At 41.9% G+C, this 12,500-nt stretch overlaps 1 protein-coding gene across 1 annotated transcript in view; it reads right to left on the minus strand.

Moving 5' to 3' along the window:
* The window catches only part of syngap1b (synaptic Ras GTPase activating protein 1b), a gene marked incomplete at both ends in the record, with an annotated part of 117,772 nt that overhangs the window by 69,817 nt on the left and 35,455 nt on the right, over positions 1-12,500 (minus strand). Inside the window, 1 exon segment of the mRNA XM_080540622.1 lies at positions 7,393-7,498. Coding sequence (XP_080396748.1) covers positions 7,393-7,498 — 106 coding nt within the window.

The following is a 12,500-nucleotide window of genomic DNA, read 5'->3' on the forward strand; positions in this document are numbered from 1 at the left end:
TCTATGGTAGCCTATGGTAGTCTATGGTAGTCTATGGTAGCCTATGGTATCCTATGGTATCCTATGGTAGTCTATGGTAGCCTATGGTAGCCTATGGTAGTCTATGGTAGCCTATGGTAGCCTACGCTAGCCGCCGCAGGCTTCCCAGTCCCCATGCTCAGTGGAGAAAAAGAGGGGACGAATATCCATCTTCTTTTCAGCCCCCTTCAGTGAGAGCAGCCTTTGTGGGATGAACCTATCAAAGAAGCTGAAATCCCTGGTCTCGCTGTTGCAATAGGAAGTCCCTAGGAACTAACCGTACAGCTGAGCGGGTGTACATAAGCCGGCTAACACACCCGAGGCGGACCCTAGGCTACGACAGAGTCCTGTGACAAACTGTCAATCAAACTTGGAGCTCGGCTGCTGTTCTTGTCTCCCTGGGGTGTAAAGTCTCTATTTCAGCGTTGGAAATACAACAGCAGCTTGTTACATCATGAAGCCAAAAGGGTCTATTACTCATATGTGACCCGTACATGTTACATAATGTTTACATGAACAGTGTTTTGCATTAAAAACGGTTTGGCACTCTCATTTCCATCTCTGGACATGTTGGTTATTAGCCAGCGATTCAAAAAACCAAGACAAAAGGGTAGAAGGACATTTTGTTGTCTGTGTTTTTTTGAAAGAGGCCTTGTAGCCATTTACATAAAATGAATCTTTTGAATCCCCTTGTCTATATATATATATATATATATATATATATATATATATATATATATATATTCTCTATATGTTTGTCTATATATTTAGATCCAGCAGATACAGTTATCTCTACTGCATAACACATACGTTGCCAATTGCTCTACCCATGAAAAGCTCATATTAAGTGAAACAGAAGTTGAGTAATTGTCAGCATACGGTACAGTACTGCACACCCTTCCAAAGCAGCATGGGATATCTTTTGCATTGCCAGATAAACCAGATAAGCCAACCAAAAAAAACAGTATTCTTTTTTTTTAAACCCAACACGCAACACAAATCCAAGGACTGTCTCTGTTGTGTTCTTGGACTGTGCTCCCCTGTTCATGTCCATCAAACACTGAACACCGCCGCTACAGCAGCACGCCATTTGTATTCATTCCGAGTTCCAACAGCAAGACAGCAAGATGACTCAGCAAATCTCTCCAAAGACAACCAGCAGCTTTTAGAGGGGAAATGCAGTTCCTTGCAGTGACTGGATCACCGACAACCAGTCATCCAGCACTGTAACCCCCAAAACCCCGGACTAACACTCACACTCTCAGTAGCTCGTTAACACTGACACTGTGATCTTAACTAAAACTCTCTAATACAAGGAATACAGTGTATAGTACCTTTAAATGTAATACTAATACTCTAAGATAGAGATAGAACCACCAATAACACAAATGTTTAACTAATACCTCTCACTTATACTGTATCGTCAAAACTACTGAAACTACTATACGTTTCGATCTGCAATTAAACCACACTGGAATGGTGTTTTGGTATTGACAGTAAAAGTGATATGACTTGAGGAAGAGTAACAAATCCACAGAGAATAGTGTTCTTTAGGAGCAGCTGGTTGGCTACAGTGGTTATATTGCATAATGTTGCAGCAGATTTGGTGGTCAACTGAAGTGACATTGCCAAAAACGAAGTTAAATCCCAGAGTTGCCAATCTAATAATTGTAGCTCTCATTAGGGTTGCAACATTTCTGCATGTTTCAGAAACCTTCCAAAACCATGGGACCTTAACAGTAATTTGGGGAATCTAATGGAAGGGAACTTTGGACATGATCAGAAATAGTTCTTAAAACACTAATCTGCAATTTTCTATATTGCTTTTCTCTGTGCCCATCGTGTCTGTGAGTCACAAGATGGTAGAACATTTTGTTATCGAGGCTGACAGATGTGGGGGTGTTCATCTGTTTCGAAATATGATGTTTTACAGCATTTTTTGTCTTTAAATATTAATGTTGTTGTCTAAGTGTCTATGGATTTAGAGTAGTAGAAGCCTTGTAGTAGCAGGCGGACAAATAACAACCTAGACTTCATCATAAGCTGTTTAAAGTGTTAATTAATTGAAGTGTCATGTGATAAATATCCAGTCATATCAAGTCATAAGTCTCATGGCATCTTTGCTGGATAAATGTATTGGTGTTGTATGCAATAGTACAGCATATGGCTAAAATCAAACAAACTTAATTCTAAAACCATCGCATCTCTTGACACATTGATATGTTTAGAAAACTTGTGATTTATTTTTTTCTAACTTTCTTATTTTACGGTTCCTTGTAAAAGAAAAGTGTTCAGACTCATGCACAATGTTTGTCCCACGTGTTGTCCCACATTCATGACACACTGTGTAGATCATTGGAGAGAAAAAACGAATCCTGATTCAATTCTAAATTTTACAATCTCAGATGATTTTAACCATTAGTAGACACTTTTATCCAAAGAGACTTACAATTAGAGATTACAGGGACAGTCTCCCAGGAGTATCTTAGGGCTAAGTGCCTTACTCAAGGGCACACTAATGGTGTTGTTCCCAGGTGGGATTTGTGATTTCTGATCACCAGTCCAACTCACTATACACTAGGACACCATTATCCATCTTTGATCATTGATCATTCCCAATATTCCAATAAATTACCAACCATTGAATGTTTCCAGGAAAGTTTTTAAATAGGAATACCCATTGTCTGCAACCCTAACTACAGAACTCTAGTGAATCCAGGATACCTGTACTGTACTGAGGTTGTTTTTTGATTAGCATAATGCTAAAAAACATGAACCACTTCAGAGCTTCATTCGTACCCTGACAGTTCAGTTCCTATATCTCTGGTGGCAGCACAAAAACATTGCAGGTTGTTCGAATGGCTTAAAAGGCCTGTAAAGGCAGTCAAAATCCATAATTAATATTGTTGTTTACTATTATTGATTTATTTGGAGGTTTTTGGACATGAAAGTGGTTCAGCAGTGTTCTACCTTAAAGATGTGAAGCGAAACATATTTATCTAAAATTAAATATTAAAACGACAACGTCCCAGAAGACGCAGAGTAGAGAGGAGAGTATGAAAAACTATGGGTTATAAATATAACCCAGGTTCTCTGAAGGAGATGGGCGAGGGCCCTCACTCTGGGACATGCACTCTTGTGTACCTTCGGCTGAAGACCTCTATTCAATAACACCTGGTAAGAAATATAGCAAAAGATAGCACCTGTCTCTATAAACACGCTAATTAGACAACCATCCCAGTGGTTAACTAGTAAGTGCTCAAGTGGTCCTAGAAAATACAAATTAGCCTGAAGCCAATTTATCCTGATAAAATGGACTCTCAATAACAGAGCATCCTTGGTGAAAGCCAATTTGAAAATGTTAACACCAAACATTGAAGGTCAGATTCACTAATATGGATTATTACACCCCATTTTGAAGAGGTTAATAGGAGAGAAAAATAAAACAAATGATTTTCCTTCAATTATCCCAGAATGCACCTCTTCTGCGTCCACACTAATTAATTCAAGATACCCAAGCATGCAGAGACAGCATCATAAGACGTGCGTGCCAATGAAATGAGACGAGGCTTTTTTGGTACTGGAAAATATTATTTAAATTACTTCTTGTGCTCTTCTCATTATATTACATAGTACAGGTCCTTTAGCTGACCTTACTCCAAACATGACCTGGGTCTCAGTGTGTAAAACATACAATAAACAAGAGTGGCTTTTTATGGTGGGTCAGTTTAGGCCTTTACCCTTAGGGCAGCTTCTAGTGCCCACACACGCCAATTGAACTACTGTTACTATTGAAAATACACACAAACAACCCAAAAGGTAAAGTGAACTCATTGGCTCAATATCTCATGGCCTAAACATGTTTAAGCAATGTCTAATATCTACCACCCCAGTACTCCTGACCACGGTGGGTCAGGCAACCAATGAGATGATAATACTGTTGTAATGTTGCACAAACATATCATGTGCAAATTACATGCTTCACTCGTTTAAAATCTTAAAACCATTTTCACAAAAAACTTTTATCCAAAGCAACTTACAATCAGAGATGGCAGGCACAGTCTACCTGGAGTACTTTAAGACTAAGTGAGTTACTCAAGGGCACACTAGTGGTCGTATTCCCAGGTGGAATTTGAACTCTTCTGATCAGCTGGGAAGGATAGTCTGTTAAGGCAGGGGGGGGAGAAGGTGCGAGTAAGTAAGTGCCTTACTCAAGGGCACACTAGGGCGGCGTTCCCAGGTGGGATCAGAACTCATGACCTTCTGGTCACCGGTCCAACTCACTCTCCATTAGGCCACCCCTACACTCAACAATACACAGAATCACATCCACCAACTCATCACTGCAGCGCCATCACAGCCCGGAAACACGGAGGCAACGTTTTCTCTTTTTGCGGCTGGTTATCTTTTTCCTGTGTCACAATCATGAAACACTAATTACTGGAGGTATTTGCATAAAACATTCATGCGACGCTGCAATTCTCCTCCAAGATGAATGCCTTAATTGCATGTTGATTGCTTCTCCTTACACCGACTCAAAAGCTCTCAAGGTTCAAGGGAAGAGGATGCGTAAGAGGAAAGGATTGCGTCGGCATTAATCCCTGTTGCAGCGGTACATTGGATCGGGAAAAAAAACAACTATTGAGGAGTCATATGTTATGCTAATCATAGATCCAGATCCAAATGTCTTTTATCCATGTTTCATGTTTCATTACATCAGGAACCAGCTAGGATCGTTGTCAAAATGTCTTCATTCATCAAACCGACGTGAGAGACTGCAGTTTTATCATCTCTGTTGACAATGAATCAGGTTTGAACTATCAATATTGTTCAGCACTGTGCGTAAGCACGTTGGATCGTCACCAGAATGTGGGGTAGATAGGACGTTTGGCAGCTAGCTCAAATTCAATCTTGTCTTCATCTCATTACATGAAAGTAATCTGACTCGTATGCCTTCCAAGAATGAACCACCAGCAGAATAGGAGGAGGGGTTTAGTCCCTGACTGGGTAGATACACCTTTCGTGACGTGTCATCTCATTGAAAGCAATGCCCAACCGTAACAGTGGAAAAAGACAGTTATGCAGATAAAGTTAATCTCACTCTTCTCCAACCTACAGTTCCAAGCCACTCCTACAGCACTGTTGGAATATTCCAATAGGCCAGAGCCTTTGTGAAATGGGTCACCATGTCACAAGCAGTTCCAATGAGACCGAATCCATAACTGTGGCATTATGACAGCATGGCAGGTTTCTGTTAATCAGCTAATTACTGGCTTCCTTGGGGGCATCGATCCTATTAAGTATGGACGAGCTCCTCAGGGCTCAAGAGCTCTGTGAGCATATGGTGTCAGTTCAGCAGCATGCTCTGTAGCATGATGTCAGTGACTACGTTTCCATGCACACCATATTCCTGTATTAATTGGAATATGCTCAATAGTCCGGTTGGCCAAGAGTCATGTAAACACGTGCAGAACCGGATTAAGGCCATATTCCGATAGGAGAATATTCCGAATAAGACCCCTGGCATATGTCTGTTTGAATCGGAATATTGTGACATGTATGCACCTTGATCGGAAAATGACCCTTTCCGGAATATTCAGTTACGTCTGCGCATGCTCGATTCGCAGGGAATCCTGGGTTTTGTTGTTGTTAGGGACAGCATAGCAAGCCACGATGGCGACTAGCACGAGCCAGCATTTCTGGAGTGAGGAGGAGACTGCAGTCTGCCTTCAGATAATGAAAGATTTATATATCATGGAGTACATAGATGGAAGAAAACATAGAAATAGTGACATCTTTAAAAAGTTTCTAAGAGACTGAAGGAGGCAGGTTTTGTTAGAACAGTCGACCAGGTGAGATACAGGTGGAAAACTCTGTGTTGTAGTTAAATTGTGGTTCAAAAGTGCAAGTAGGAGAACACAATAGTGGAGGACTATGTTGGAAACAAGCATTATGGCCTAGCTGTGGGTTAACACCCACTCAACGACCACAACCAAGCTACCAACACTAACGTTACTATAGTAACAACTATTTCCAGACGAATTCATCAGATTTTACCCGCCGAACCCCGGGAATAATGCCAATTAACATGTAAACTGAATATTCCAGTTGCTACAGCACATATAAACACCTTATTCTGAATATTACATTAACCAAGAATATTGACCTTAATCGGAATATGGTGTGCATGTAAACGTAGTCAGTGTGTTTTGAGTGGGAACAAACTCGATGGTCTGGGGTCCGTAGGCCTGTGAGGTCATAGGAGGAACCAGTACTGCTGTGTCAGTACATTCTGGTATAGGCCGGGGTAATATCAAAAAATCACACCCAGGTGGTGAAGTAAGCGTTGCAGGTTTATGAGCAATCATATAAAAAAAAAAAGTGCCAGTTATTACTCTGATAACAAACAGGAAAGATGACAGTTATTACTTAAACAATAACAATGGAATTCCAAACCCAACAACAGGATGCACAGAATCTAGCGGCAGTTGGTCATTTCCATTTCAAACCCATTTTAGAAAAGTGGAGAGTGTCCAGCACTGTGTTGTGTCCAGTACTGTCCAGTATTTATACAGTATATATAGTATATATTTATTTATATGTTGTGTCAGTATTGTCCAGTACTGGAGCTGTGTCTGTGGCCAGTACTGGAGCTGTGTCAGCACAGGACTGTTCAGGGGTCATGGGCCATGTTGGCATGTGTAGTATAACAGAATTCAATAGTGTCACTGTATCACTAGGGGGTGTGAGTACCTCTGAGGTCATGGAGAGCTAGAGTGAGAGAGAAAGAGAGTCGACTAAATTGAGTTAATTAAGGAGAATTAATTAAAGATGAAAAGTATAATTGGTTATGGATCGGAGTGGAGTCACAGAGGCGGAGTTAGAGAGACTGTTAGAGGCGGAGTTAGAGAGAAAGAGTCAGAGATGTCGAGTTAGAGGCAGATAAGTAGAGTTACAGAGGCAGAGAGGGAAAGATAGAGGCAGATAAGTAGAGTTAGAGAGGCAGAGTTAGAGGCAGATAAGTCGAGTTAGAGAGGCAGAGTTAGAGTTAGAGGCAGATAAGTAGAGTTACAGAGGCAGAGAGGGAAAGATAGAGGCAGATAAGTAGAGTTGGAGAGGCAGACAGGCAGAAAGGCAGAGTTAGAGGCAGATAAGTAGAGTTAGAGAGGCAGAGGTAGAGGCAGACAGGCAGAGAGGCAGAGTTAGAGGCAGATAAGTAGAGTTAGAGAGGCAGATAAGTAGAGTTAGAGAGGCAGAGGTAGAGGCAGACAGGCAGAGAGGCAGAGGTAGAGTTACAGAGGCAGAGTTAGAGGCAGACAGGCAGAGTCAGGAGTTAAAGAGACAGAAAGGCCAGGTCAGAGAGGCAGAACTCACCCATCTCTGGATGGGGCCTCCCCTCAACAGGAACACTGACCGTCCTCCGCAGCAGCTTGTTCCTGTGTGACTCGGAGCGCCGCTCGCGCATCAACAAGGGGTGAACCTGCGCACAGGGAGACAGAGTCAACGTTAGGCTCCCGACAAATGATTTGAGCTTCCATCAGACACACACACACACACACACACACACACACACACACACACAGACACACACACACAGCTTCCATCAGGCTAACACAGTGGCTAATTTCGAGGACAATAATGGCCTGATGTGACGTGTTGAAATGTCGGTCATTGCTCATTGGCTCTTGGAATACAATGGGAGCTCTTTGCACTAGACAACAAAGACCCTGCCAATGTCAAGAACCAGTCAATAATGGGCAGCGCTAGTAGCTCATCAAATCGTTACGCAGGACCCCTGCCTTTCCTACCTCACAACTCTGGATTAAAGCAGGTTTGCTATGGGCTTGATAGAATGGCTGTGGGTGAAACCTCACTATTGCTATGACAGTCAATTTGGGGGCTCAAAGTCCCTGGATTCATAAAACGCAGGCTTGAGGGAAAATAGGTGTCAGTATTCAGCACACGAATCAATGCTCCTCCTGTGTGTAATGTTTATCGAGGCCTTGACGAAAAATCACACCGTGATACCACAGAGCCTTTATAGATAACACACTGAAGGCTGACGTCCGCATTGAAGACACACAGATGGCAAAGGTGACATCTCTCCTCAGACTGACTAAAAAACAACAACAACAACAACAAGAAATTGTAAGACGCACTCGAGTGAACAATCAAACAATGGCGAAAAATGTGAAGTGCTCAAGGAAAATCTACATCATCTTAACTTCATACAGTAAGTTTTAAAAAACATTTATTTATATAGCACACATTTTACAACGACAAACAGCCGCCCAAAGTGCTTAACAGATAAAAAGAGAAAACACTGGTGAAAGAGAAAATACTGATAAAATACAGATAAAAACAGATAAAATAGATAAAATACACTAAAAACAAGGTGCAAAGCAAATAAAAGTGCAAAAGGTGCAGTGTCGGGAGGCTCACCTCAGGTCAACGGCCAGGGAGAAAAGATGTGTTTTAACTAGTTTCTTAAAAGCCTCGATGCTCTGGGCGGATCTGATGTGGAGGGGGAGACTATTCCAGCGCCTGGGGGCTGCTATGGAGAAGGCTCTATCCCCTCTTGTTTTAAGGTAGGCCTATAGTGGAACTCCATGCTGAATGGACTCTCTGAGTTTGATTATCTCTCTCTAGCTTCACCTTCGACATACTACTGTAGCTCTTGCCTGAATTACTTTAAAAGTAGTTTAAAGTAATAAATTGTGTAGAGTAATGTAACACAAATAATATTGTGACGTAATGACATTACTTTTGCAAAAATGTAACAAGTAATATGTGACACAGTCTGATCATTTGGTCTGCATGTCGGCAACCAATCAACATGTTCAGACTTTTCTTTTGAAACACAGAACTAAGTTTCAACATTGTTGGGAATCACAACACAAACTCGCTTGTCAAGCCAAAATACTGCAACGCAATGGATTAGGTGAGTAATCCCCACTGCTACCTAGTTAACTATAATACTACTTTACATTGTTAGCAGCCTCACAAAACAACCTGTGTTAGTGGACTAGCGAAAATGTATTGACATTTTTCGAAAGAAAAGTCAGATCATAACATCGGAACCCGACATGAGGACCAAAGCATAAGAACGTGTCACATATGTAATATATTACTTTTTGAAGTAACCAATCCCCAACACTGGTCTCTGTACAGTAGCTGGATGTCTGGTCAAGCGAGACCACATAGAGAGAGATACACAGCACTCGAGTTGAGGGGGGATGAGGGGGGATGTCATCCCCCCTGAAATAAAAGCAGTCTAAATCATCCCCCTTCTAAAACTGCCATCCCCCCTTTCCATCCCTTATGTCATTTTATCAATGAACGTGGTATTACTGCTATTTCAACATTTAGTTTTGCGCATATTGAGTAAAATACTGTGGGCAAGGAGGGGGCACGCACACATGCAATGCCATTTTTACCAAGTCACTGACCCTGAAGTCACTGACGCTGTGGGGATGCTAACATTGTCCCCATATGATAAAATCCACCATCCCCCCTGATTTTCTTTTACAACTTGAGTACTGGAGGTACATGTAATACCAATGTGGGGATATCAGAAAGACATGTGCACAGAAGGCCAGTGTCAGAGGGGAGTGGAGGGTAGTGGAGGCCAGTGTCAGAGGGGAGTGGAGGGTAGTGGAGGCCAGTGTCAGAGGGGAGTGGAGGGTAGTGGAGGCCAGTGTCAGAGGGGAGTGGAGGGTAGTGGAGGCCAGTGTCAGAGGGGAGTGGAGGGTGCCGAGGAGAACACCGTGCCTGGGGGCCTGAAGGCAGCAATCGAGAAGGACAGTGGTGGGTCACACCGTGACATATGTCCCATTACACACAAGCACCTGAGTGCCCTTCAAAGGATGCCTGTAGTAGAGAGCACTCAATGGACAAGTGATTGGAGGATGTGTGTGTGTGTGTGTGTGTGTGTGTGTGTGTGTGTCTGTAAACATATAGAATATGTATGTCTGAAAATGTAAGTGTTTGTGTGTGTGTGTGTGTGTGTGTGTGTGTGTGTGTGTAAACATATATAATATGTATGTCTGAAAATGTAAGTGCTTGTGTGTGTGTGTGTGTAAACATATATAATATGTATGTCTGAAAATGTAAGTGCTTGTGTGTGTGTGTGTAAACATATAGAATATGTATGTCTGAAAATGTAAGTGTGTGTGTGTGTGTGTGTGTGTGTGTGTGTGTGTGAGTGGGTGGGTGTGTGTGTGTGTGTGTTTCTGTACAATCATGTTTGAGTACGAATGTGTGTTGATCTGTGTGTAGGGCTGCAGGCAGGTATTATAATCACAGACGACATTCAGGAGTGAAATACGCACACACACACACACACACACACACACACACACACACACACACACACACACACCCTCAATATGAACGTTTAATACATGAATACATTAAACACTTTCGGCGACAGCACCCCCACCTTTGCTGTAACTGCCTGCTGTCTACTGCACCGGACACATCCCATCTGCACACGTGGATGCACACTACTATTCCACGACGACAGAGCTTCACTACGGCTATGCTAGCTTCCAGAACCCATCCAGCCAGAAGCCATTTTCGCGGCTCAGTGGCGGGGATTCATCTTGGGTTGTGTTTACCCCCTTTTTAAAAACTTAATCAGGGATACACACAACATAAATCAAGAGTGTGTATTAGATTAGGCTGCCTTTATCCACTTAGAGCACTCTGCTGACTGTAGAGTATGGTGTGATGCACGGCATGCCTAGGACAGATATATTGCTGGTTGGGATGAAATTAAGGGATGAGTTCCTCAATGAAAAATGTATCATATCCTATTTATTTTTTATGAGTTAAGCGCCAGCATGTAAAGAGTCTGTTTCTTTATCCACTGGCCTTTTTCTCAGAGCATTTATGCATTAATAAATGTTATTATACATTGACATTTTTGACATTTAGCAGACGCCTTTATCCAAAGCGACTTACAACAAATACATGTTGTCTAAGTAAGTGAATCATCTATCCGTCAGTCACCATAAGAAAAATAAATCTATGCTAGGGCCACGGGCCATTGGCAGTTACAATGCTAGAAAGAAAAAAAATCATGTATTTATTTATTTACAGTGGAGAGATTGTACAGGAGGGTAATGGGGATGAAGAAGTCTTTAGGGGGGACAGTTCAGATCTCGCCTGAAGAGACAGGTCTTCAATCTGCGGCAGAAGATAGGTAGTTATGCAGTGAAAGACCTCCCTGCTGTTGATATATATTTTTATTACATACCATCAGCGCAATTTTGTGTCTGATTCCATTTTAACATCCGTTTGCAACATTCAAAGCATCGCTATTTCTTGATGCAATTCAATTTACCTCAATATCAGGACCTTAACATGATTATCTTTCTAGCAAACAGAGTCTTTTAAAGATTGTCCATAATGTGATTATCATGTTGTCATGGCAATGTCTTTATCTGAAACAAGGAAACACACCACAACACACACAAGCTATCAATCTAAAGGCCTCCCACTCACTGTCATAAGCAAGTTATAACTGTTAGTTATAAGCAAGTTAGAACTGTTGGCCAATAGAAGAGCTAGTACTGAACAGAATGTGCTAGAAACTAGCAATTGATCAACGGAGTCTCATTGTATGGACAGGATTATCATATAACCAGTATAGTATTATATCAGATAACAATCATTGAGTGGTTTAGGGGTCACATGATGAGGAAGTGGTTGGCCCTTTGTCCTATTGTCTGCTATGTTTCCTCAAAGCCTGTACAGGCTCTGTGGCACCAAAGCGCACTTGTCAATCCATGTAATTGCACCGCTAGATCAATAAGCAGTTTCAAAGAAATGAGTGGCTGTTTCTCAGCAGCACCTGAAAAATGCCTCCTACGTTCTGTCAGCCATCCTCTTTAAACCAGAAAACGAACACTATAATTTAAGATTTACTGCCAATGAATTACAATAAACCTGGATTAACAACATACTCTACTACAAGTACTCATCGATCATCCGTAGTATTTTACATGACTTTATAGTGAACAAATTAACTTTATGGTGTTATCAATACATGTAATTAGCAAAGGTGCTCGTATAATACAGTGCGTATTATAGTTGTAGTTGAGCCTCAGCACATTCCTGCTGTATAAGGAGCATGTTTGTTCAGAGGGGAAGAGAGAGAGAGAGTGTGGGTGTAGTTGTCAGTGTGTTGGAGGTCTATAGATGCAGGCCCCAGATCGGTTCAGCGACATCTTTGATGTCTGGGGGAAGATGTAGCTTCTTAGTAGCTTCTTATCTAGGATTAAGTGAGGAGTTTTCATGAAGACATCTTTCAGTCTAACTTAAAGCTTTTTCTAAAATCCGCTGTGTCAGTGATGGTTGGCGGTGCTTGCTGGAGGGAGACTTCACATTCACACTGCCTTCACGTTCGCAAACCAGTGAAAGGGTTGGAAGAGGGTTGCAACATGTCTGTTGGACTAAAAGACAGATGCTGCCCATCC

The sequence above is a fragment of the Nansenia antarctica genome (genome assembly GCF_963989245.1).
Source record: "Nansenia antarctica genome assembly, chromosome: 10".
Taxonomy (NCBI): Eukaryota; Metazoa; Chordata; class Actinopteri; order Argentiniformes; family Microstomatidae; genus Nansenia; species Nansenia antarctica.